A 25,063-nucleotide genomic window follows, 5' to 3' on the forward strand; every position below is an offset into this window, starting at 1 on the left:
AGGGGATCTCGTAGAAACATAAAATTCTGATGGGACTGGACAGGTTAGATGCAGGAAGAATGTTCCCGATGTTGGGGAAGTCCAGAACTAAGGGACACAGTCTAAGGATAAGGGGTAAGCCATTTAGGACTGAGATGAGGAGAAACTTCTTCACTCAGAGTTGTTAACTTCTGGAATTCCCTACCGCAGAGAGTTGTTGATGCCAGTTCATTGGATATATTCAAGAGGGAGTTAGATATGGCCCTTATGGCTAAAGGTCTCAAGAGGTATGGAGAGAAAGCAGGAAAGGTGTACTGAGGTGGAGGATCAGCTATGATCTTACTGAATGGTGGTGCAGGCTCGAAGGGCTGAATGGCCTACTCCTGCACCTATTTTCTATGTTTCTATGTATGAGGGCAGAGTTGGGTAAAGTGGACTGGGAAAATTGATTAAAGTTTAGGACGGTTGATGAACAGTGGTGTATATTTAAGGAGATATTTCACATCTCTCAAGAAAAATATATTCCAGTGAGGAGGAAAGGGTGTAAGAAAAAAGATAGCCATCCGTGGCTAACTAAAGAAATAAAGGACGGTATCCAATTAAAAACAAGAGCATACAAAGTGGCCAAAATTAGTGGGAGGACAGAAGACTGGGAAGCTTTTAAAAGTCAGCAAAGAACAATTAAAAAAATGATTAAGAAAGGGAAGATAGACTATGAAAGTAAACTAGCACAAAATATAAAAACAGATAGCAAGAGTTTCTATAGGTATATATAAAGGAAAAGAGTGGCTAAAGTAAATGTTGGTCCCTTAGAGGACGAGACCGGGGAATTAGTAATGGGGAACATGGAGATGGCAGAAACTCTGAACAAATATTTTGTATCAGTCTTTACGGTAGAGGACAAAACAATATTCCAACAGTGGATAGTCAAGGGGCTATCGGGTGGGGAGGAACTTAACACAATCACAATAAGGAGGTGGTACTCAGTAAGATAATGGGACTAAAGGCAGATAAATCCCTGGACCTCATGGCTTGCATCCTAGAGTCTTAAGAGAAGTAGCGGAAGGGATAGTGGATGCATTGGTTGTAATTTACCAAAAATTCCCTGGATTCTGGGGAGGTCCCAGCAGATTGGAAAACTGCAAATGTGACGCCCCTATTTAAATAAGGAGGCAGACAAAAAGCAGGAAACTATCGACCAGTTAGCCTAACATCTGTGGTTGGGAAAATGTTGGAGTCCATTATTAAAGAAGCAGTAGCAGGACATTTGGATAAGCAAAATTCGGTCAGGTAGAGTCAGCATGGATTTATGAAGGGGAAGTCATGTTTGACAAATTTGCTGGAGTTCTTTGAGGATGTAATGAACAGGGTGGATAAAGGGGAACCAGTGGGTGTGGTATATTTGGACTTCCAGAAGGCATTTGACAAGGTGCCACATAAAAGGTTACTGCACAAGATAAAAGTTCACGGGGTTGGAGGTAATATATTAGTATGGATAGAGGATTGGCTAACTAACAGAAGAGAGTTGGGGTGAATGGTTCATTCTCTGGTTGGCAACCAGTAAGTAGTGGGGTGCCGCAGGGATCAGTGCTGGGACCCCAATTATTTACAATCTATATTAACGACTTGGAAAAAGGGACTGAGTGTAACATAGCCAAGTTTGCTGATGATACAAAGATGGGAAGAAAAGCAATCTGTGAGGAGGGCACAATAAAAATCTGCAAAAAGACAGACAGGCTAAGTGAGAGGGCAAAAATTTGACAGATGGAGTATAATGTTGGAAAGTGTGAGATCATGCACTTTGGCAGAAAAAAATCAAAGAGCAAGTTATTATTTAAATGGAGAAAGATTGCAAAGTGCTGTAGTACAGCGGGACCTGGGGGTACTTGTGCATGAAACACAAATGGATAGTATGCAGGTACAGCAAGTGATCAGGAAGGCCAATGGAATCTTGGCCTTTATTGCAAAGGGGATGGAGTATAAAAGCAGGGAAGTCTTGCTACAGCTATACAAGGTTTTGGTGAGGCCACACCTGGAATACTGCGTGCTGTTTTGGCTTCCATATTTAAGAAAGGATATACTTGCTTTGGAGGCAGTTCAGAGAAGGTTCATTAGGTTGATTCCGGGGATGAGGGGGTTGCCTTTTGAGGAACAGTTGAGTAGTTTTTGTCTCTACTCATTGGAGTTCAGAAGAATGAGAGGTGATCTTATTGAAATGTGTAAGATTATGAGGGAGCTTGACAAGGCAGATGCAGAGAGGATGTTTCCACTGATGGGGGAAGACAAGAACTATAGGGCATGATCTTAGAATAAGGGGCCGTCCATTTAAAACAGAGATGAGGAGAAATTTCTTCTGAGGGTTGTAAATCTGTGGAATTCGCTACCTCAGAGAGCTGTGGAAGCTGGGACATTGAATAAATTTAAGACAGAAATGGACAATTTCTTAAATGATATGGGGTTATGGAGCTGAGTCGATGATCAGATCAGCCATGATCTTACTGAATGGCGGATCAGGTTCAAAGTGCCGTATGGGCTACTCCAGTTCCTATTTGTTCCGTTCTTATAACCGGTTCCAATGCCCCAGGAATCTAAAGCCCTTCCTCCTGCACCATCTCTCCAGCCACGCATTCATCTGCTCTATCCTCCCATTTTTGTACTCACTCGCGCGGGAGTAATTCGGAGAATAGAAACATAGAAATTTACAGCACAGAAGGAGACCATTTCAGCCCATCGTATCCGCATCGGCCGACAAAGAGCCGTATTGCCCTTGGTCAGCAATCCTAAAGGTTACATGTAAACCTATGAACAATGACGGAAAGGCAAAGAGCACCTAGGCCAACCAGTCCGCCTCACACCACTGCAACACCCCTTATACTGAAAACATCTACACTTCACCCCAACCCGAGCCATGTGATCTCCTGGGAGAGGCAAAAACCAGATAAAAACTCAGGCTAATTTTGGGAGAAAAAATCTGGGAAAATTCCTCTCTGACCCATCCAGGTGATCGAAACTAGTTCAGGAGATCACCCTGGCCGTATTCTATTCCCTGCAGTACTTACCATTATATCTGCATCGTCCAACAAAAGGTCAGTCTGTCTGATCCCAATTACCAGCTCTCGATCCGTAACCCTGCAGGTTACTGCACTTCAAGTGCCCATCCAACCATCTCTTAAAAGTGGTGAGGGTTTCTGCATCCATCACTCTTCTAGGCAGCGAGTTCCAGATCCCCACAACCCTATGCGTAAAGAAGCCCCCCCCCCTCCTCAAATCTCCTTTAAATCTTCCACCAACAACCTTAAAACAATGCCCCTCATAATAGATCCCATCGACCAGTGGAAATAGACCCTTACTATCCACTATGTCCCCCCTCAATATTTTGTACACCTAATGAAGTCTCCTCTCAACCTCCTCCGTTCCAATGAGAACAAACCCAGCCTATCCAATCTGTCCTCATAACTAAGATTCTCCATTCCAGGCAGCATCCTCGTAAATCTCCTCTGCTTCCTCTCTAGTGCAATTACGTCCTTCCCATAATATGGTGGGCAGAACTGTACGCAGTACTCCAGATGTGGCCTAACCAAAGTATTATACAATTTAAGCATAACCTCCCTTTTATATTCTATGCCTCGGCCAATAAAGGCAAAGATTCCGTATGCCGCCTTAACCACCTTATCCACCTGGCCTGCTACTTTCAGGGATCTGTGGACAAGCACTCCAAGGTTCCTTTGTTCATCTACACTATTAAATGGCCTACCGTTTAATGTGTATGCCCGTTCCTTATTAGCCCTCCCAAAGTGCATCACCTCACACTTCACTGAATTAAATTCCATTTGTCACTGTCTGCCCACCTGACCAGTAGATTGATATCCTCCTGCAGCCCATGACTTTCCTCTTCATTATCAACCACACAGCCAATTTTATTGTTGTCTGCAACCTTCTTAATCATACTCCCTATATTCAAATCTAGATAATTGATATATACCACAAAAAGTAAGAGACCTAGTACTGAACTCTGTGGAACCCCACTGGAAACATCCTTCCAGTCACAAAAACATCCATCAATCATTACCCTTTGCTTCCTACCTCCAAGCCAATTTTGGATACAACTTGACACTTTGCCCTGTATCCCATGGGCTTTAACCTTCATGATCAGTCTACCATGTGGGACCTTATCAAAAGCCTTGCTAAAGTCCATATATACTACGTCGTATGCACTACCCTCATCAACTTTCTTGGTTACCTCCTCAAAAAAATTCAATCAGTTTAGTCAAACACGATCTTCCCTTAACAAATCCGTGCTGACTGTCCCTAATTAATAATTGCCTTTCCAAATGCAGATTTATCCTATCTTTCAGGATTTTTTCCAATAATTTTCCCACCACTGAGGTTAGGCTGACAGGCCTGTAATTACTCGGCCTATTCCTTTTTCCCCTCCGAGGTCCTTTTTTTATAAAAATCTCTTTTCTAACTCCCTAAAATCTGCCTATAGGACCTCATCCCTCTTTGTACCTATGTCGTTGGTACCAATATGGACCATGACCTCTGGCTGTTCACCCCTCAGAATGTTCTGCAGCCGCTCAGTGACATCCTTAACTCAGGCACCAGGGAGACAACACAACATCCTGGAGTCACGTATGCGGCCGCAGAAATGCCTGTTGGTTCCCCTAACTATCGAATCCCCTACCACTATTGCTCTCCCACTCTTCTTTACCCCCCCACCCCCCCGCCCCCTCAGTACAGCTGAGCCACCTGTGGTGCTGTGGATTTGGCTCTGGCTTTACTCCCCAGAGGAATCATCACCCTCACTGGTACTCAACAGAATATTGGTTGGAGAGTGAGATGCACTTAGGGAACACCTGCATGACCTGCCTATCTGATGGAATAAAAGCCCACAGTCAATAACAGTCCGCAAGTCTCGTGTTTGCCCGGGGTAACTGGCCGCCATCTTGGACAGAGAGGGATCAGGGTGCCTGCGCGGCCATCTTGCTCGTGGCTTTCTCCCCGACAGGCTTGGGTTACAGCACCTCCACGGCCATCTTGGTACAGGAGCAGCGAGTGAGTGGGGCTTCAACGTCCCAGTGACCAGGAGAGAAAATCATTGCCTCATTGATTTTATTCTCACTTTGCACACAGCGGGTGAAGAACTGAACCCAACTAGAGCAGAGGGAGGGAGAAAACTGAGGATGGAGGAAATAAATGTTGGAGATGGTGTGATGGGTTTGGATTTCAGCACAGGGAGGAGGGAGAGTGTGTGGGATGGGGATTTACAGCTTTGGGGGAACAAGAGAGGAAAGAATGTTCCATAGCAATTAGAATTGTCTGTCCTCAATTTCTATCCTACACTTCCAGTGCTGACTTTTGTAAACCCATTTTACAGGATATTAGATGAGCATTTGCAGATGGGAAACTCGAACCAAACACGATGTCAAGATCTGACAGAGTCACTCCATTCATCAGGACTTGAATATTATTGGCCTTTCAAAGTAGGAGAAATGTTTGTTTGTTCTGTCTGTGGGAAAAGATTTCAAACATCAGTGTGACTGGAAAAGCACCGAGACACACAAACCCGAGTGAGTGTGTTCCAGTGCACTGACTCTGGAAAGAGCTTGAACCAGTTACACAGCCTGAAAAACCATTCACAGCAGGGAGAAACCGTACACATGTTCAGTGTGTGGACGAGGCTTTAACTGATCGTTTAACCTGGAGAGACACAAGGACACCCGCACCACAGAGAAACTGTGGGAATGTGGGGACTGCGGGAAGCGATTCAGATCCCCCTCCCGGCTGGAAACTCATCGGCGCATTCACACTGGGTAGAGGTCGTTCACCTGCCCCATGTGTGGGAAGGGATTCACTCGTTCATCCAACCTGCTGATACACCAGCAAATTCACAGTGGGGAGAGGCCGTTGATCTGCTCCGTGTGTGGGAAGAGATTCACTCGTTCATCCCACCTTACTTCACACCAGCAAGTTCACACCAATAAGAGGCCATTTAAATGTTCTGATTGTGAAAAGGGCTTTAAAAGCAGAAATGATCTGATGAAACACCAACGAGTACACACCGGGGAGAGGCCATTCACCTGCTCTGAGAGTGGGAAGGGATTCACTCAGTTGTCCAACCTGCTGAGACACCAGCGAGTTCACAAGTGACTGCAGGGGTTGGATTCTGCTGTTATTTTTGCCATTAATCACATCCAGGACTGAACCATGTTCACTCGGACCATTGGGGTTTGTTGCTGCTGATGTAATTAATCCTTATAACTGGGCTGGAGTTTAATTTTCTGGATATCACAGAATCATAGAATGGTTACAGCACAGAAGGAGGCCTTTCGGCCCATGCCGGCTCTCTGCAAGGGCACTTCAGCTAGTCCCCCGCCCTTACCCCGTAGCCCAGCTTCAGGGACTTATCCAATTCCCTTTTTGAAAGCGATGATTGCGTCTAGCTCCACCACCCTTGCAATCAGTGCTTTCCAGATCCTAACCACTCGCTGCACAAATTTTTTTCTCATGTCGCCTTTGGTTCTTTTGTCAATTATCTTGAAGCTGTGTCCTCTGGTTCTCGACCCTTCCGCCAATCGGAACAGTTTCTCTCTACTCGGTCCAGACCCCTCATAATTTTGAACACCTCGATCAAATCCCCTCTCAACCTTCTGTTCTAAGAAGAACAACCCCAGCTTCACCAGTCTATCCATGTAACTGAAGTCCCTCATCCCTGGAATCATTCTCGTCAATCTTTTCTGCACCCTCTGTCAAACAACTGTTAAATAAATCAGCTTTGTTTCCTACATACAGTGAGTCGATTCCTTGATTTCTCCAAGAGGAGACTAATTGATGTCCTGTTACCGACTGTTCCATTTTTGAACCTTTTCTCCTTTGTTAAAGGAAGACTTGTATTTATAAAGTGCCTTTCACCACCTCAGGAATTCCCAAAGCCCTTTACAACCAATGAAGTAACTTTTAAATGCAGTTGCTGCTGTAGTGTCGGAGATGCAGCAACAAATTTGCACACAGCAGGCTCCCACACACAGCAATGTGATAATGACCAGATAATCTGTTTTAATGATGTTGGTCGAGCGATAAATGTTAGCCAGGACACCAGGGAAAATTCCCACTTACTTGGAAATAATGTCATGAGATATTTTACGCCCACTTGAGGGGTCAGATGGGGTTGAATGTCTCATGTGAAAGACGGCACCTCTGACAGTGCAGCGCTCCCCCTCTACTGTATTGGAATGTCGGCCTAAATTTTATGCTCCAGGCTCTGGAGGTGGACTTGAACCGACTGACTCAGAGACTAGTGTGCTACGCCTGAGCCACGACTAACAGCTCATTGCTCTGGAATATTTCAGTTCTCTTACCATCGGTTACTCTCCTGGACAAGTCCGAGCTTCCCATACCTTCCACAGTACCTCTCCCAGCCTTAGGATCCCGGGAAGGTATTGGTAACATACCTGTGTACCTGCCCTGGAAGTGTTTGATGGGACAGTGTAGGGAGATCTTTATTTTGTATTTAACCTGTGCTGTTCCTGCCCTGGGTGTGTTCAATGGGACAGTGTAGAGGGAAGCTTTCTCTGTATCGAACCCCTGCTGTACCTACACTGGGGTTTTTTTGAGACAGAGTAGAGGCATCTTTATTCTGTATTTAACCAGTGCAGTGTCTGCCCTGGGAGAGTGTAGAGGGGGCTTTACTCCATATCTAACCCGTGCTGTAGCGTCCCTGGGAATGTTTGATGGGACAGTGCAGAGGGAGCTTTACTCTATATATAAATCATGCTGTACTAGCCCTGGGAGTGTTTGATGGGACAGTGTAGAGGGAGTTTTATTCTGTATCTAACCTGTTCAGTCCCTGCCCTGCGAGTGTTTACATAAGAACTCGGAGCAGGAGTAGGCCATTCGGCCCCTCGAGCCTGCTCTGCCATTCAATGAGATCATGGCTGATCTACCTTAACTCCACGTTCTTGCACTATCTCCATATCCATTGATTCGCTTAATATCCAAAAATCTAGCGATCTCTGCCTTGAATGTACTCAACAACTAAGCATCCACAGCCTTCGGTGTAGAGAATACCAGAGATTCACCAGTGAAAAAGTTTCTCCTCTTCTCTGTCCTAAATGGCTGACCCCTCATTCTGAGACTATGACCCTTTGGGTTCAAGACTACCCAGCAAGAGGAAAGATCCTCCCCCTGTATCTACCCTGTCAAGCCCTGTAAGAATTTTTTTATGTTTCAATGAAATCACACCTCATTCTTCTAAACTCTTGAGAATATATGCCTTGTCTACTCAATCTCTCCGCATAGGACAATCCCCCCCATCCCAGGAATCAGTCTGGTGAACCTGGCCGTGAATATGGGTTGAGGAATTCACATGGAGGCTTCATTTAAGGTTTCATTACCCCTGAACAAAGTTTCCATCAGGGCCTCGATGCAATCATCCACGATAAGCTCATGGGTGGGAAGGGCCTTGTTTGCAAGCCAACGGACATTCTGGAGGGAGATGTGGAAGGGTTCGGTGATGGCTGCCCCACTATCTACGTCCACAGGGTCAGCGCTGGGGGCGGGGGGTGAAGGGGGAGTTGGACGGGGAGGAGATTGGCAAGATTAGCCCCCAGTGGCCCACTGGGTGGGAAGGTCGGCAAGAGAGTAGGATGGGACTGTTGGTCTTGCTGCTCCTGAGGAGGCAGCGATGAGTGTCTCGATGGGCCCTTTGGAGCATGCTGAGAGGGGCACCAAGGGAAGCTGCAGGCTTGTTTAGGAGGGAGTCAAGCCTGGGACAGCGGCAGGAGAGTAGGAAGGTCAAAGATAATGAAGGATTGGGTAGGGATTTGGGAGGGCAGAGTATCCAAAAGAGAGGACATGAAAGGAGGTGCGACAATAGGAGAGCACGGTCAGGCAGGGATAGAGAGAAAAGGAAAAGGGGAAAAAGTTGAAAAGTATTGAATGACTCTGCCCGAGCAGCAGCCAAAGTGCACACATGAATGGACACGGGAAAAGCTCAGGTTACATCGGCCTTGTTACATGTGATAATTAATGGGATACATATTTCCTGGCAGCAGGTTGGAGACAATAGTGGGGAGACCAGGGTCAAAGTCCGAGGTCCCATGGAGGGACAAAGCTGGTGTAAGTAGGATGGGGCCGGCAGGGAGCATTGCCAGACCGCTGTCCAAATTCAGAGACAGGTGTAGCAGGCGAGTGAAGTCCAGAGTTTGAGGAGGGAGGTTGTTACTGTAGGAACGAGAGTCGGTGGCGGGAAAGGAAGCTGATGGCGAAATAGACGCAAGTTGCAGGTCACTGTAGATCAAAGTGGTGGAGAAAAAGTAAAACCACAAGCCAGCGAGCAGCAAAGCTGGAAACCAGTAGAACGAGTCACCGGACAGCGAGTGAAACAGCTTAGTTATAGGCCAACAGCGCTGAAAAACCACTGGAACCAGTTCAGCAGACACACAGCCGCAGTATCAATTTTAAAACTTTTTTTTTTTAGCAGCAAAGAGAGAGAGAGATGAAGCAGATAAATCTTACAATGTAGACCAGTTGTGGCCACGGCAGGGGGTGGTAAGAAAGGACTTAATTGATCAAGATAAGGTTCGCACATAGTAAGGAAGACTCCACTTGGTAAAACTCTTGGAAGCAAGAGACAAGTTGAGATAACAGCAGAATGTCTCTGTGTCTTGTAGAAACAAGCAGGCAATTAGTAGCAACACACATGGTTAACTGAGGGACAAAAAAGGTATAAAGATAGACAAGTTCGGACAGTCCAGAGCAAGAATCCGGGAACAACACTCAACAGAAGCACAGACCAGGGAGCGACCCTTGAAGGAACAGTGTCAGGACCGGATTGATCACCCGGGATGTATTGGATAACAGTGTATTTTGAGTGGCAAGGAACACCTTTTGTAATGCTTTGTCTGCAGAGTTGAGTTAAGCAGAGTGTTGTACTTTTCAAGTATTAAACAAACATTAACGATACTGTCATTTGTCTAGTGTGTAATTTGATATTTAACTCAGGCACTACTAGTCACATGACTAGCGAAATTGCCATTTGCGCAACAGTGGAAAGCACTGGTTCATACAATCACAGGACAGAGAGTGGAGAGCATCAGTTCATACAATCACAGGACAGAGAGTGGAGAGCACCAGTTCATACAATCACAGGACAGAGAGTGGAGAGCATCAGTTGATACAAATCACAGATCAGAAAGTGGAGAGCACCAGTTCATACAATCACAGGACAGAGAGTGGAGAGCATCAGTTCATACAATCACAGGACAGAAGTTGGATCATTGGTCTTTGAAATGATTACTTCTCATTGTGCCTTTTGATCTACCCAAGAATTGATTTAATGATTTACTGAGACAGCTGGAGACTGATTTAACTTTTCAATTACTCAAGTTCTGATTTTAAGTTTACTTATAATTAATCTATATATGAATCAATTTTGTTTCAATATAATTGATCTTGATTATACTGAGAGTACTATCATAGAATCCCTATTCTAGTATTCCCTATTCACTGTGTAAACTGAGTTTTTCCTGTGTCTATTTGCTGCCGCTTCAGACCCGAGCCATTCCCTTCTATTTCCACTTCCTTCTCCCGCTTTTTCTTTTCTCTCTATCCCTCCCTGACCAATCTCTTCTGTCGTCATGTCGCCTTTCATCTCTCCTCTCTAGGAAAATCTGCCCTCCCAAATCCCTCCCCTAACCCTTCATTACTCTCCGACCTCCCTACTCTCCTGCCACCGTCCCAGGCTCGACTCCCTTTGAGACAAGCCTGCAGCTTCCCTCTGTGCCTCTCTTGGCATCCGCCGAAGGGCCCAACGTGGCTCTCGTCGCTGTCTCCTCACGAGCAGCAACCCCAACTGTCCCATCCTCCTCTCACCGACCTTGCCACCCAGCTTGGGGAGGGGGGGGGGGGGGCTAACCTTGCCAATCTCCTCCCCGTCCAACTCACCCCTCCAATCCCTGACCCTGTGGATGCTAGCAGTGGATCAGCCATCACCGATTCTCTCTGCATCTCCTTGCAGAATGTCCGTTCACTTGCGGACAAGGCCCTTGTCATCCATGAGCTTATCGTGGATGATTGCATCGACATCATGGCCCTGACTGAAACTTGGCTGAGGGATGATGACACATTATCTTTAAATGAAGCCGCCCCTCCCTTCGGTGGTGTGGCTCTCATCATCAAATCCCACCTTGGTCTGTCCCCCTACTCCTCCGGCATTTTCTCCTCCTTTGAACATCTCACCTTATTCCACCCCTCTCACCTCATTTAAATTTCTCGTTCTCTATCGCCCTCCCAAGTAAGATTAAAATATTATCGCGGATATATCCTCACTGCTCTCCTCCCTCAGCACCAAATGACTTCTCATCCTCGGTGATTTCAACCTCCATCTCAATTCAAGTGAACTCCTCAACCCATACTCACGGCCTCCCCCTTGACCTTGCCATTTCTCGTGGCCTCGATATTCCTACCGTGTCAATTACAGATAAGGCCATCTCTGACCATTTCCTTGTATCGCTCTCCACCCACATCCCCCGTCCCCCACCCAAATCTACTTCCTTCTGCATCCTCCCCGGGAAAATACTTTCTTCAAACTCTCTTACAACTGCACTTATCAACTCCAACTGTCCAGCCTTTGGCCCTCCTTTCACCATGACATTTCTGTAGCCACCGATCTGCTCACCCACACCCTCACTACCACCTTTGATGCCCTAGTCCCTGTTATTACTCTCTCTCTCACCCTGGCCATTCCCCCCGGTACAGCTCTTACCTTCGCTCCAAGTCCAAAGAGCGCAGACTTGAACAGATGTGGCAGACAAGTTGTTTAGCCATTCATCACGAGATCTGGCTCGACCACATAAAGCATTTTCAGGTCCTACTCTTGTCTGTAAAAACTGCTCACTGTTCCAGGATCATTCTGGAATGCAAAGCTAACCCCCAGCTACTATTCTCTACTGCTAACCGTCTCCTTAAACCCTTCTCCCCTGTCTCCACCACACTCACCTCCAACAAACTCATTGACTTCTTTGTCTCAAAGATTGAGACCATCCGATCATCTGCCTCTTCCAGTTCCCTTCCTTCCCCTCGCCCATGGGGGCAATGTTCCTCTGAGGTGCCCCCTTGCCCTAATTCTAAACTCGCATCTTTCTCTAGTTTCTCTCTGATCTCTCCACGCTCATCTTGTCCGTGAGACCCACTTCCTGCTCCCTTGACCCTATTCCCACTAAACTGATGACCACACAACTTCCTTTTCTAGCTCCCATGTTAGTTGACATTGTTAACGGTTCTCTCTCCTCAGGTACTGTCCCCTTCATGGTCTACAGAGCAGTAGTGAAAGCCGCCTTCCTATATGCTTCAGAGAATGGACCATGTACAGCAGGCACCTCAAAGCACTGGAGAAGGACCAATGCTGCCTCCGTAAGATCCTGCAAATCCATTGGCAGGAAAGGTGCACCAACATCAGTGTTCTCGCTCAAGCCAACATCCCCAGCATTGAGGCATTGACCACACTCAATCAGCTCTAATGGATGGGCCACATTGTCCACATGCCCGATACTAGACTCCAAAACAAGTGCTCTACTCGGAGTTCCAACACGGCATGTGAGCCCCAGGTGGGCAGAGGAAACACTGCAAGGACACCCTCTGTGGAAGAAAGAATCTATGAATCTATGGCTTATGGTAAAGGGAAGGGTTAAATTCTGTTTTTGCTATATTTGAAGAAATAATAGGACTAGAACAACACCCATACTTTTTAGCCTTGAAACTTAGAAATGTAATTAAATGACTATCCGGTATTAAAAGGGAGTCTCCTGATATTCTGCTTATCAGACTGTGAACAGGGAGAAACTATGCCAGGACAGATAGAGTGTGTGCCTCCCGAGACGACCTTTGTACTCACGGAACTAATGAATAAGATTCCTTTTCTATTTCTGTATAAAGATAGGGACAATTTGCTTGTACAGGAGAGTTTTCTGCCTTGCTACGGTCCAAGCAGGCTCTCCGAGATATCTCGCTTTTTAAAAATAAAATTCTCTCGAAGCACGACTCTGAAAGCCTCCGCCTGAGTTAATTTAACTTAGAAATTTCCTCAAAACCTCCTTGAAAAAGTGCAACATCCCCATTGACAACTGGGAATCCCTGGCCCAACACTACTCAAAGTGGAGGAGAAACAACTGAAAAGGCGCCGAACACCTCGAGTCTCTTCGCCGGGAGCAAGCGGAGATCAAATGCCAACAGCAGAAGTAGCGCGCGGCAACCCAAGCACTCCACCCACCCGTCCCTTCAACCACTATCTGCCCCACCTGTGACAGAGACTGTAGGTCCCGCATTCAACTTCATTCACCTGAGAACTCATATTAATGTGGAAGCAAGTCATCCTCGACTCCGAGGGACTGCCTAAAAAGAACTGTCCCCCTCTCCTTCAAATCTGCTGTCATCACCCCTCTCCTCAAAAAAAAAAAATAGCTCTTGACTCCACTGTGTTTGTTAGCTTCCACCCCATCTCCAACTCCCTTTCCTCTCCAAAGTCCTTGAATGTGTTGCCTCCTCCCAAATTCATGCCCACCTTTCCCAGAATTCCATGTATGAATCCCTTCAATCTGGTTTCCGCCCTTGCCACAGTACTGAAACTTCTCTCATCAAAGTCACAAATTACATTCTTTGTAAATGTGACGAAGGTAAACTAACTCTCCTCATCCCCCTCAACCTGTCTGCAATCTTTGACACAGTTAACCACTCCATCCTTCTTCAACGCCTCTCCACCATCATCCAGCTGGGTGGACTGCACTCGCTTAGTTCCATTCCTATCTATCTAATCATAACCAGAAAATCTCCTGCAATGGCTTCTCTTCCCGCCCCCGCATCATTACCTCTGGTGTCCCCCAAAGATCTATCCTTGGTCCCCTCCGATCTCTCATCTATATGCTGCCTCTTGGCGATGTCATCCGAAACATAGAAAATAAGTGCAGGAGTAGGCCATTCAGTCCTTCGAGCCTGCACCTCCATTCAATAAGATCATGGCTGATCATTCCCTCATACCCCTTTCCTGCTTTCTCTCCATACCCCTTGATCCCCTTAGCCGTAAGGGCCATATCTAACTCCCTCTTGATATATCCAATGAACTGGCATCAACAACTCTCTGCGGCAGGGAATTCCACAGGTTAACAATCCTCTGAGTGAAGAAGTTTCTCCTCATCTCGATCCTAAATGGCTTACCCCTTATCCTTAGACTGTGACCCCTGGTTCTGGACTTCCCCAACATTGGAACATTCTTCCTGCATCTAACCTGTCCAGTCCCGTCAGAATTTTATATGTTTCTATGAGATCCCCTCTCATCCTTCTAAACTCCAGTGAATACAGGCCGAGTCAATCCAGTCTCTCCTCATGTCAGTTCTGCCATTCCGGGAATCAGTCTGGTGAACCTTCGCTGCACTCCCTCAATAGAAAGAACGTCCTTCCTCAGATTAGGAGACCAAAACTGAAAACACGGAGTCAGGTTCCACATGTATGCTGATGACACCTAGCTCTACCTCTTCATCATTTCTCTCGACCCCTCCATGGTCTCTAAATTGTCAGACTGCTTGGCTGACATCCAGTACTGGATGAGCATAAATGTTCTGCAATTAAATATTGGGAAGACTGAATCCATTGTCTTTGGTCCACGCCACGAACTGCGTTCCCCAGCCACTGACTCCATCCCTTTCCCTAGCATCTACCTGAGGCTAAACCAGACAGTTCACAACCTAGGCATCATATTTGACCCTGAAATGAGCATATGGCCACATCCGCGGCATAACTAAATCCCATCTATTTCCACCTCCGTAACATTGCCCGCATCTGCCCTGCCTCAGCTCACCTCCTGCTGAAACTCTCATCCATGCCTTTGTTACCTCTACTTACCTTGACTACTCCAACGCACTTCTGAATGGCCTCCCACATTCTACCCTACGTAAACTTGAGGTAATCCACAACTCGACTGCCCGTGTCCTAACTCGCTCCAAGTCCCGATCACTGATCATCCATGTGCTCGCTGACCTACATTGGCTCCCGGTTAAGCAACGCCTCGATTTCAAAATTCACATCCTTGTTTACAAATCCCTCCATGGCCTCGCCCCTCCCAATCGCTTATCTCTTTCAGCCTCACAACGCCACGTGATATCTGTGTTCCTCAAACTCTGCCCTCTTGAGCATTCCTGATCAGAACTGTTCCACCATCGGTGTCCGGGCCTTCAGCTGCCTGGGCCCGAAGCTCTGGAACTCCCTCCCTAAACCTCTCTGCCTCTGGACATTTCTTTCCTCCTTTAAAGACTTTGCTTAAAATCTACCTCTTTGACCAAGCTTTTGGTCATCTGCTGTAATTTGTTCTTATGTGCCTCGGTGTCAAATTTATTTGCTTTGTCTTGGAACACTGCAAGCACCTTGGGACATTTTACTATGTTAAAAGTGCTATAAAAATAAAGTTGTTGATGTTGTTGATAGCAATGGGAGCTCGTACAACCGGAGCTCCCATTATTATCAATGAGAATACTAGATGTTCATTGGTGGTCCAGGTCCACGTTATCCCAGGATATGAATATATACCTGGAAGACCATGTTCCTGTACATTGCACTGCGAAAATAGGACTCCGATCACAATCCTATGTTCCTCAGAGTCCACCAGTTAATTTTGATTAAAAAATTCCAGTCGGAGGCATTCGCCCGAAAGAAGCCTCCGACCGCAATTTCCTCCCCAAAGTATTTGTTTAATTTCTCTGCCATTTCCTTATTCCATATTATAATTTCTCCTGTCTCAGCCTGTAGGGGACCCACATTTACTTTTGCTAATCTTTTCCTTTTTAACAATACTATAGAAGCTTTTACAATCTGTTTTTATGTCTCTCGTTAGTTTACTCTCATTCTATTTTCCCATTTCAGTTTCTTGGTCCTCCTTTGCTGAATTCTAAAATGCTCCCAATCCCCAGACTTACTGCTCTTTTTGGCAACATTATAAGCCTCTTCCTTTGATCTACAACTATCTTTAACTTCTCTTGTTAGTCACAGTTGGACCACCTTTCCTGTGGGGTTTGTGTGCCTTAAAGGAATGTATGTTTGCTGTAAATTATGTATTAATTCTTTAATGCGAGGCATTGCTTATCTACTTTCATACCTTTTAATGTAGTTTCCCAATCTATCTTAGGTAACTCACCCCTCATAGCTAAAAAGTTTGCTTTGTTTAAATTTAAGACCCTAGTTTTGGATTTAATGAAATCACTTTCAAACTTAATGTAACATTCTATCATATTATGGTCATTCTTCCGTTACCAGCACATCCCATGTACAAATAAACAAAATAAACAAGACTCACTGTTAAAAGTTGTTGCTGTTAATAATCACAAATCACTTTTTACAAATCACTCCATGGCCTCGCCCCTCCCGATCTCGGGAATCTGTTGCAGCCCACAAGATGTCTGCACTCCTCAAATTCTGCCCTTTTGACCATCCCTGATTATAATCGCTCCACCATCGGTGTCCGGCCCTTCAGCTGCCTGGGCCCCGAGCTCTGGAGCTCCCTCCCTAAACCTCTCCGCCTCTTTCCTACTTTCAGACCCTCCTTAAAACCTACCTCTTTGACCCAGCTTTTGGTCATCTGCCGTAATTTCTTCGTTTGTAGCTCGATGTCAAATGTATGTGTTGTGTCCTGTAACACTGCTGTGAAGCGGCTTGGGACGTTTTACTACGTTAAAGACGCTCTATAAAGAAAAGTTATTATTAATACTGCAGGAGTGAGGGATTCAGTGAGCTTGGAGTCCGGCGCAGGCGCACTGCGAGTGGTACCGCCCCTCAGCACCGACGCGACCAGGAACGTCGAGGGCGATATGGGCGGGGCTGTTACGTCACCCGCTCGGCGTGCGTTGAGGCGGTTTAACGGTTTTCAAATCAGGAGCCACGTGACCCCCGAGCTGCCCAGCGCGCCTTCAACACAGTGGGCGGGGCTCTGTGGCGCTGCCGACTCCTATTGGTGGGCGTGGCTGACAATCTGCTGCGTTCAGCCAATAGACGGTCCGGACTCTCTAAGGGTCATTAATTTATGCAGCGAAGGCGCTCCGTGGCGGCACTGCCCATGCTTGGTGCCGCCCTCTCCACCCCCAGTCCCCGGATGCCAAGCAGTTTGCTATAACCAGCAGTTGGACAATGTGGGGAACCGGGGGCCGCAGGGAACCGGACTGATGGTGTGTGGCTGGGGCCGGGGCAGAGCGCTCGGCCGGCGGGCAGGGAGGGTGCGGTGAGTCTGTGAGGGAAAACACCGGACTGAACACACAGCCCTGGAGCTCGGTTTGGGGACATGCGGGAGATAGACTGAAACTTCCAGTGAGCTCAGACAGTGTGTAACCCGGGGGCCCAGTGAGCTCAGACAGTGTGTAACCCGGGGGCCCAGTGAGCTCAGACAGTGTGTAACCCGGGGGCCCAGTGAGCTCAGACAGTGTGTAACCCGGGGGCCCAGTGAGCTCAGACAGTGTGTAACCCGGGGGCCCAGTGAGATCAGACAGTGTGTAACCCGGGGGCCCGGTGAGATCAGACAGTGTGTAACCCGGGGGCCCGGTGAGATCAGACAGTGTGTAACCCGGGGGCCCGGTGAGCTCAGACAGTGTGTAACCCGGGGGCCCGGTGAGCTCAGACAGTGTGTAACCCGGGGGCCCGGTGAGATCAGACAGTGTGTAACCCGGGGGCCCGGTGAGATCAGACAGTGTGTAACTCGGGGGCCCGGTGAGATCAGACAGTGTGTAACCCGGGGGCCCGGTGAGATCAGATAGTGTGTAACCCGGGGGCCCGGTGAGATCAGACAGTGTGTAACCCGGGATCCCGGTGAGATCAGACAGTGTCTAACCCGGGGGCCCGGAGAGATCAGACAGTGTGTAACGCGGGGAGGATGGGCCCAGTGAGATTAGTCAGTGTGTAACCCGGGGAGAATTCTGGTGATTTTCTGTAAGTCCAGACGGGCGGGACAGGAATCTGAAGAATAGGATAAAATCAAACAGAAATACTGGACATATACTTTTCTGAAACATTGGAAAAACACTTTACACTACATTCCACTTCACAACATTAATATTCTTCTAATTTTCTGCCCTGCCAGAATTAGATCTCCCGGTGAATGGCGGAGTGATTGAGAAAGTTCCACAGCTGGAAGGAAACAGGGATTGTGGACTGAGGAACAACAGCAGGTGAACCAGCACAGGATTGTGAGAGCACCAACCAGTGAGCCCCTTCCGATTGAAAGCGCTTCAATAGATCGACTGGGGAGGAAGGTAAGAGAAAGTGCCATTTACTCAGATACACACCGGTCCTGTAGACAGTACACACAGGTTACAAGGTAAGGCAGGAAATGAGACTGGGAGAGTCTGACCACCGAGCACAATTATCCAGCATGAGGCCGTGCAATGGAATGTGAAGTGAGATCACTTTCTGTCTCTAAACACACAGTCACAGTGAATCTTGTGTGTGTTTTAGAGTAAAGGGCTTTGATCTAAGAGGTGACTCCAGTTTGAGGCAGAGCCCAGCAGATGGACCCGTCTCTGTACATTCGGTGGGGCTGAACTCACACCGACACCATCAGATCTCAATGTTCAAATATTTCCCATCTGGTGAGAAAGCCATTGGAAAGATTGAACTGGAAGCATCATAATCAATTCATTGATCACGATGCACAGACCAATCTGAAAGACCAGCACGGCCTATCACTGACAGAATCAGTTATTCATTTATGAACATTTGGAATTAACAGAAAATATATTGATAAGTACTACTATTGAAGCATTGATCACTCGAGGTATGTAGTATTCTAATAAAGTGAAACACAGATGAGGAGAGTTGCAATTTATTGATTGGCGTCGTACTTGACTCCGAGATGAGTTTCCGAACCCATATTCTCTCAATCACCATGTACGTTTACTTCCAGCTCCATAACATCGCCGGTCTCTGCCCCTTCCTCAGCTCATCTGCTCAAACCCTCATCCATGCCTCTGTTACCACGAATTTGGACTATTCCATTGCTCTCCTGATCGGCCTCACACCTCGCACTCTCCGCAAACTTAAGCTTATCAAAAACACTCCTGACCGTATCCTTACTCAAGAACACAAGAAGTAGCAGCAGGTGTTGGCCATACGGCCCCTCCCGTCTGCTCCGCCATTCAGTAAGATCTCTATTCGATAGAGAATTTCAAAGATGCACAACTCTTAAGTGAAGAAATATCTCATCTCAGTCTTCAATGGCCGATCTCTTATCCTAATGCTAGGACCCCTAGTTTTAGACTATCCAGCCCGTGACAATTCTATGTTTCAATGATATCACCTTCCATTCTTCTAAACTCCAGAGAATATAGGCCTATTCTACTCAATCTGTCCTCAGCCCTCTCATCCCAACTTGTACCAATTTCCGTTCACCCATCACCCCTGTGCTCACTGAACTACATTGGCTCCTGCTCCATCGATTTCAAAATGCTCTTCCTTGTTTTGAAATCCATCAAGGACCTTGCCCCTCCCTATTGCTGTAACCTCCTCCAGACCTACAACCCTCAGAGATCTTTGCATTCCTCCAATTCTAGCCTCTTGAGCAGTCCAATTTTCATCGATCCAATATTGGTGGCAATACCTTCAGCTGCCGAGGCCATAAGCTCTGGAATTCCCTCATTAAACCTCTGCACCTTCAAAATGCTCCTTAATACCTACCCTTTTGAACAAGCTTTTAATCCTGTGTTAATATTTCCTTACGTGACTGGGTGTCAAATTCTGTTTGCTAACGGTCCTGTGAAGTGCCTTGGGACATTTTACGATGTTTAAGGCGTGATATTAATGCAATTTGTTGCTGATAACAGGCATGGGGAATTGCAATAGATTGATAACTGCAGAGGAAGAGGATTGTTATGTATTGCTAACAGCGTGAATTATTTTAATGTGAGGTGGCCCTTGCACATTAGCTACCACACGAGCTTGGCAAAGCAAGGTCTTGGTCCAATGGCAAGGGGATCCAAGACGACTGGACACCAGGCTCTGCTGCATGTTTCCTCTGGCACTGACACTCACTGGGGTACAGTTTCCTCTGGCACTGTCCCTCACTGGGATACAGTTTCCTCTGGCACTGACTCTCACTGGGGTACAGTTTCCTCTGACTCTCACTGGGGTACAGTTTCCTCTGGCACTGACTCTCACTGGGGTACAGTTTCCTCTGGCACTGTCCCTCACTGGGATACAGTTTCCTCTGGCTCTGACTCTCACTGGGGTACAGTTTCCTCTGACTCTCACTGGGATACAGTCTCCTCTGGCACTGACTCTCACGGGGGTACAGTTTCCTCTGGCACTGACTCTCACTGGGGTACAGTTTCCTCTGTCACTGAACTCACTGGAGTACAGTTTCCTCTGGCACAGATTTACTGTGTATCTAATTCGTGCTGCCCCTGCCCTGGGAGTGCTTGATGGGACAGTATAAAGGGAGCTTCGCTCTTTACCGAACCCGTGCTGTACCTGTCATGGGATTGTTGGGACAGTGTAGAAAGAGATTTGCTCTGTATCTAACCCGTGCTCTGCCTGCCCTGTGAGCTTTGATGGGTCGCTGTAGGAGAAGCTTTCCTCTGAATCTAACCTGTACTCTACCTGTCCGAGTTGTATCTGATGGGACAGTGTAGAGGGAGGTTTACTCTGTATCTCATCATCATCATTGGCAGTCCCTTGGAACATAGGAAATAGGTGCAGGAGTAGGCCATTCGGCCCTTCGAGCCTGCAACACCATTCAATATGATCATGGCTGATCATGCAACTTCAGTACCCCATTCCTGCTTTCTCTCCATACCCCTTGATCCCTTTAGCCATAAGGGTAACATCTAACTCCCTTTTGAATATATCTAATGAACTGGCCTCAACAACTTTCTGTGGTGAAGAATTCCACAGGTTCACAATTCTCTGAGTGAAGAAGTTTCTCGGTCCTAAATGGCTTACCCCTTATCCTTTGACTGTACTCCCTGGTTCTAGACTTCCCCAACATCGGGAACATTTTTCCTGCATCTAACCTGTCCAATCCCGTCAGAATGTTATATTTTTCTATGAGATCCCCTCTCATTCTTCTAAATTCCAGTGAATATAAGCCTAGTCGATCCAGTCTTTCTTCATATGTCAGTCCTGCCATCCCAGGAATCAGTCTGGTGAACCTTCACTGCACTCCCTCAATTGCAAGAATGTCCTTCCTCAGATTAGGAGACCAAAACTGTACACAATATTCAAGGTGTTGCCTCACCAAGGCCCTGTAGAACCGCAGTAAGACCTCCCTGCTCCTATACTCGAATCCTCTCGCTATGAAGGCCAACATGCCATTTACCTTCTTCACCGCATACTGTACCTGCATGTCAACTTTCAATGACTGATGTACCATGACACCCAGGTCTCGTTGCACCTCCCCTTTTCCTAATCTGTCACCATTTAGATAATATCCTGCCTTCCTGTTTTTCCAAAGTGGATAACCTCACATTTATCTACATTATACTGCATCTGCCTTGCATTTGCCCACTCACCTAACCTGTCCAAGTCACCCTGCAGCCTCTTAACATCCTCCTCACAGCTCTCACTGCCACCCAGCTTAGTGTCATCTGCAAACGAGGATGACTTGCTTCCACGCCAAAAAAGGATGAGTTCACAGGTGCTTCAATGAAGGACCTAATATTCCAGATCCTGAACTACATCCTGAAGGGTGGAAGATGCCTGTGCGTGGCTTTTTTTAACGTGTGGTGGCCGTTGCATGCCAGCCACCACATGGGAAACTCAGTATCTAATCTGTGCTGTGCCTGCCCTGGCATTGTTTGATGGGATAGTGTAGAGGGAGTTTTACTCTGTATTTATCCAAAGCTGTACCTGCCCTGGGAGTGTCTGATAGGACAGTGTAGATGGAGGTTTACTCTGTATCTAACCTGTACTGTACCTGCCTTGGGAGTGTTTGACGGGACAGTGTAAATTGGGCTTTATGCTGTATCTAACGTGTACTGTACCTGCCTTGGAAGTATTTGATGGGACAGTGTCGAGGGAACTTTACGCTGTATCTAACCCGTGCTATACCTGTCCTGTGAGTGTTTGATGGGACAGTGCAGAGGGAGCTTTACTCTGTACCTAACCCGTGTTGTACCTGCACTGGGAGTGTTTGATGGGATAATGTAGAGAGAGGTTTACTGTGTATCTAACCTGTGCTAACCTAGCAAGTTGTGAGGAGGACGCAAAGAATCTACAAACAAATATAGATAGGCTAAGTGAGTGGGCAAAGCTTTGGCAGATGGAGTATAATGTGGAAAAATGTGAGGGTATCCACGTTAGTAGGAATAATAAAAAAGCAAATTATTTAAATTGTGAGAGATTACAAAATGCGGTGGTACAGAGGGATCTGGGGGTCCTTGTACATGAAACACAAACATTTAGCATGCAGTTACTGCAATTGATTAGGAAGGCAAATGGAATGTTGGCCTTTATTGCAAGGGGGATGGAGTATAAAAGTAGGGTAGTCCTGCTCCAACTGTACATGGCATTGGTAAGACCACAACTGGAGTACTGCGTACTGTTTTGGTCTCCTTATTTCAGGAAGGATATACTTGCACTGGAGGCAGTTCAGAGAAGGTTCACGAGGTTGATTGCTGAGATGAAAAGGTTGTCATAATGAGAGAGGTTGAGCAGGTTGGGCCTGTACTCATTGGAGTTTAGAAGACGTAGAGGTGATCTTATTGAAACGCGTAAGATTCTGAGGGGGCTTGACAGGGCAGATGAAGAGAGGATGTTTCCCCTCATGGAGGAATCTAACACTAGGGGGCATAGTTTCAGAATAAGTGGTCGCTCATTTAAAACGGAAATCAAGAAGAATTTCTTCTCTGAGGGTTGTGAATCTTTGGAATTCGCTACCTCAGAGAGCTGTGGTGGCTGGGTCATTGAATGTATTTAAGGTGGGGATAGACAGATTTTTGAAAGATAAGGGAGTCAAGGGTTATGGGGAGTGGGCAGGGAAGTGCAGTTAAGGCCTGGATCTGATCAGCCATGATCTTATTGAGTGGCGGAGCAGGCTCGAGGGGCCAAATGGCCAATCCTGCTCCTATTTCTTATGTTCCATACCTGCCCTTTGCATGTTTGATGGGACAGTGTAGAGGGAGATTTGCTCTGTATCTAATCCATGCTGTACATGCCCCAGGAGTTTTTGACAGGACAGTGTACAGAGAGCGTTACGCTGTATCTAATCAGTGCTGTCCCTGCCCTGGTAGTATCTGATGGGACAGTGTAGAGAGAGCTTTACTCTCTGCATAACCCGTGCTGTACCTGCCTTGTGAGTGATTGATGGGACACTGCAGAGGGAGCTTTTGCTCTGTATCTAATCCATGCTCTACCTGACCTGTGAGCTTTGATGGGTTGGTGTAGGGGAAGCTTTCCTCTGTATCTAACCCGTACTCTACCTGCCCTAGTTATGTTTGATGGGACAGTGTAGAGGGAGCTTTAGGCTGTATATAATCTGTGCTGTACCTATCCTGGGAGTGTTTGTTGGAACAGTGTAAAATGAGGTTTACTCTATATCTAATCCTTGCTGTACTTGCCCTTGGGAGTGTCTGATGGGACAATATAGAGGGAGGTTTATTCTATCTAATCCGTGCTGTACCTACCCTGCAAATATTTGATGGGACAGTGTAGATGAAGCCTTACTCTGTTTATGACCCGTGCTGTACCTGTTGTGGGAGTGTTTGATGGGACAGTGTAGAGGGAACTATACTCTGTATCTGACCCATGCTATTACATGCCCTGCGAGTGTTTGATGGGGCAGTGTAGAGGGAGCTTTACTCTATATCTGGCCCATGCTATACCTGCCCTGTGCGTTTTGGATGGGACAGTGTAGATAGATGTTTATTCTGTATCTAACACGGGCTATACCTGCCCTGGCATTGTTTGATGGGACAGTGTAGAGGGAGCTTTACTCGGTATCTGACCTCTACTGTACCTGCCCTGGCAGTGTTTTTGGGACAGTGCAGAGGGAGCTTTACTCTGTATCTAACCTGTGCTGCACCTTCTCTGGCAGTGTTTGATGGGACAGTTAGAGGGAGCTTTAATCAGTACCTAACCCATGCTGTATCTGCCCTGAGAGTATTTGATGTGACAATGTAGAGGCAACTTTACAATGTATCTAATCCATGCTGTACCTGTCCTGGGCGTGTTTGATGGGCTAATGTAGACAGAGATTTGCCGTGTACTGAACCTGTGCTAACCTAGGAAGTTGTGAGGAGGACGCAAAGAATCTACAAAGAGATATGGAGGGGCTAAGTGAGTGGGCAAAAAATTGGCAGATGGAGTATAATGTGGGAAAATGTGAGGTTATCCACTTTGGTAGGAAAAATAAAAAAGCAAATTATTATTTAAATGGGGAGAGATTACAAAATGCGGTGGTGCAGAGGGATCTGTGGGTCCTTGTACATTAAACACAAAAAGTTAGCATGCAGTTACAGCAAGTAATTAGGAACGCAAATGGAATGTTGTCCTTTATTGCAAGGGGGATGGAGTATAAAAGTAAGAAAGTCCTTCTACAACTGTACAGGTCGTTGGTAAGACCACACCTGGAGAACTGCGTACAGTTTTGGTCTCCTTATTTAAGGAGGGGTATATTTGCACTGGAGGCAGTTCAGAGAGGTTCCCGAGATTGATTACTGAGATGAAGGGATTGTCATATGAAGGAAGGTAAAGCAGGTTGGGCCTATTCACATTGGAGTTTAGAAGACTTAGAGGTGATCTTATTGAAACGTATAAGATTTTAAGGGGGCTTGACAGGGTAGATGCAGAGAGGATGTTTCCCTTCTTGGGGGAATGTAGAACTAGGGGGCATAGTTTCAGAATAAGACTGTTTAAAACTGAAAATGCGGAGGAATTTCTTATCTGAGTGTTGTGAATCTTTGGAATTCTCTACCTCAGAGAGCTGTGGAGGCTGGGTCATTGAATGTATTTAAGGTGGGGATAGACAGATTTTTGAATGATAAGGGAGTCTAGGGTTATGGAGAGCGGGAGGGAAAGTGGAGTTGAGGCCAGGATCAGATCAGGCATGATCTTATTGAATGGCAGA

The 25,063-nt window shown here is 46.6% G+C and overlaps 3 protein-coding genes across 9 annotated transcripts in view; 2 read left to right on the plus strand and 1 right to left on the minus strand.

Moving 5' to 3' along the window:
• LOC139273608 (zinc finger protein 850-like) overlaps positions 1-25,063 on the minus strand; it is a 560,896-nt gene that overhangs the window by 38,119 nt on the left and 497,714 nt on the right. For 2 of the 5 annotated variants that reach the window (XR_011595238.1, XM_070890567.1), the window contains exon 1: positions 16,574-16,761. The exons of the other annotated variants lie outside the window; for them this stretch is intronic. Coding sequence is in view for 1 of the 2 variants with exons in the window: in XM_070890567.1 (XP_070746668.1) it covers positions 16,574-16,597 (24 nt within the window). In the remaining variant the exon portion in view is untranslated. Of the gene's footprint in view, positions 1-16,573; positions 16,762-25,063 lie in introns of those variants that run through there. 5 annotated transcript variants of the gene reach the window in all.
• The window catches only part of LOC139274108 (zinc finger protein 229-like), a 120,023-nt gene continuing 111,786 nt past the window's right edge, over positions 16,827-25,063 (plus strand). Inside the window, exon 1 of the mRNA XM_070891152.1 lies at positions 16,827-17,010. Coding sequence (XP_070747253.1) covers positions 16,827-17,010 — 184 coding nt within the window. The remainder of the gene's footprint in view (positions 17,011-25,063) is intronic.
• The window catches only part of LOC139273584 (gastrula zinc finger protein XlCGF57.1-like), a 277,425-nt gene continuing 269,457 nt past the window's right edge, over positions 17,096-25,063 (plus strand). The window contains exons 1-2 of one of the 3 annotated variants that reach the window (XM_070890528.1): positions 17,096-17,180; positions 18,086-18,257. The gene's annotated coding sequence lies outside the window, so the exon portion shown is untranslated. Of the gene's footprint in view, positions 17,234-18,085; positions 18,258-25,063 lie in introns of all 3 variants that reach the window. The other 2 variants (XM_070890526.1, XM_070890527.1) reach the window with 2 other exon arrangements.

This window comes from Pristiophorus japonicus, chromosome 9 (genome assembly GCF_044704955.1).
Source record: "Pristiophorus japonicus isolate sPriJap1 chromosome 9, sPriJap1.hap1, whole genome shotgun sequence".
Taxonomy (NCBI): Eukaryota; Metazoa; Chordata; class Chondrichthyes; family Pristiophoridae; genus Pristiophorus; species Pristiophorus japonicus.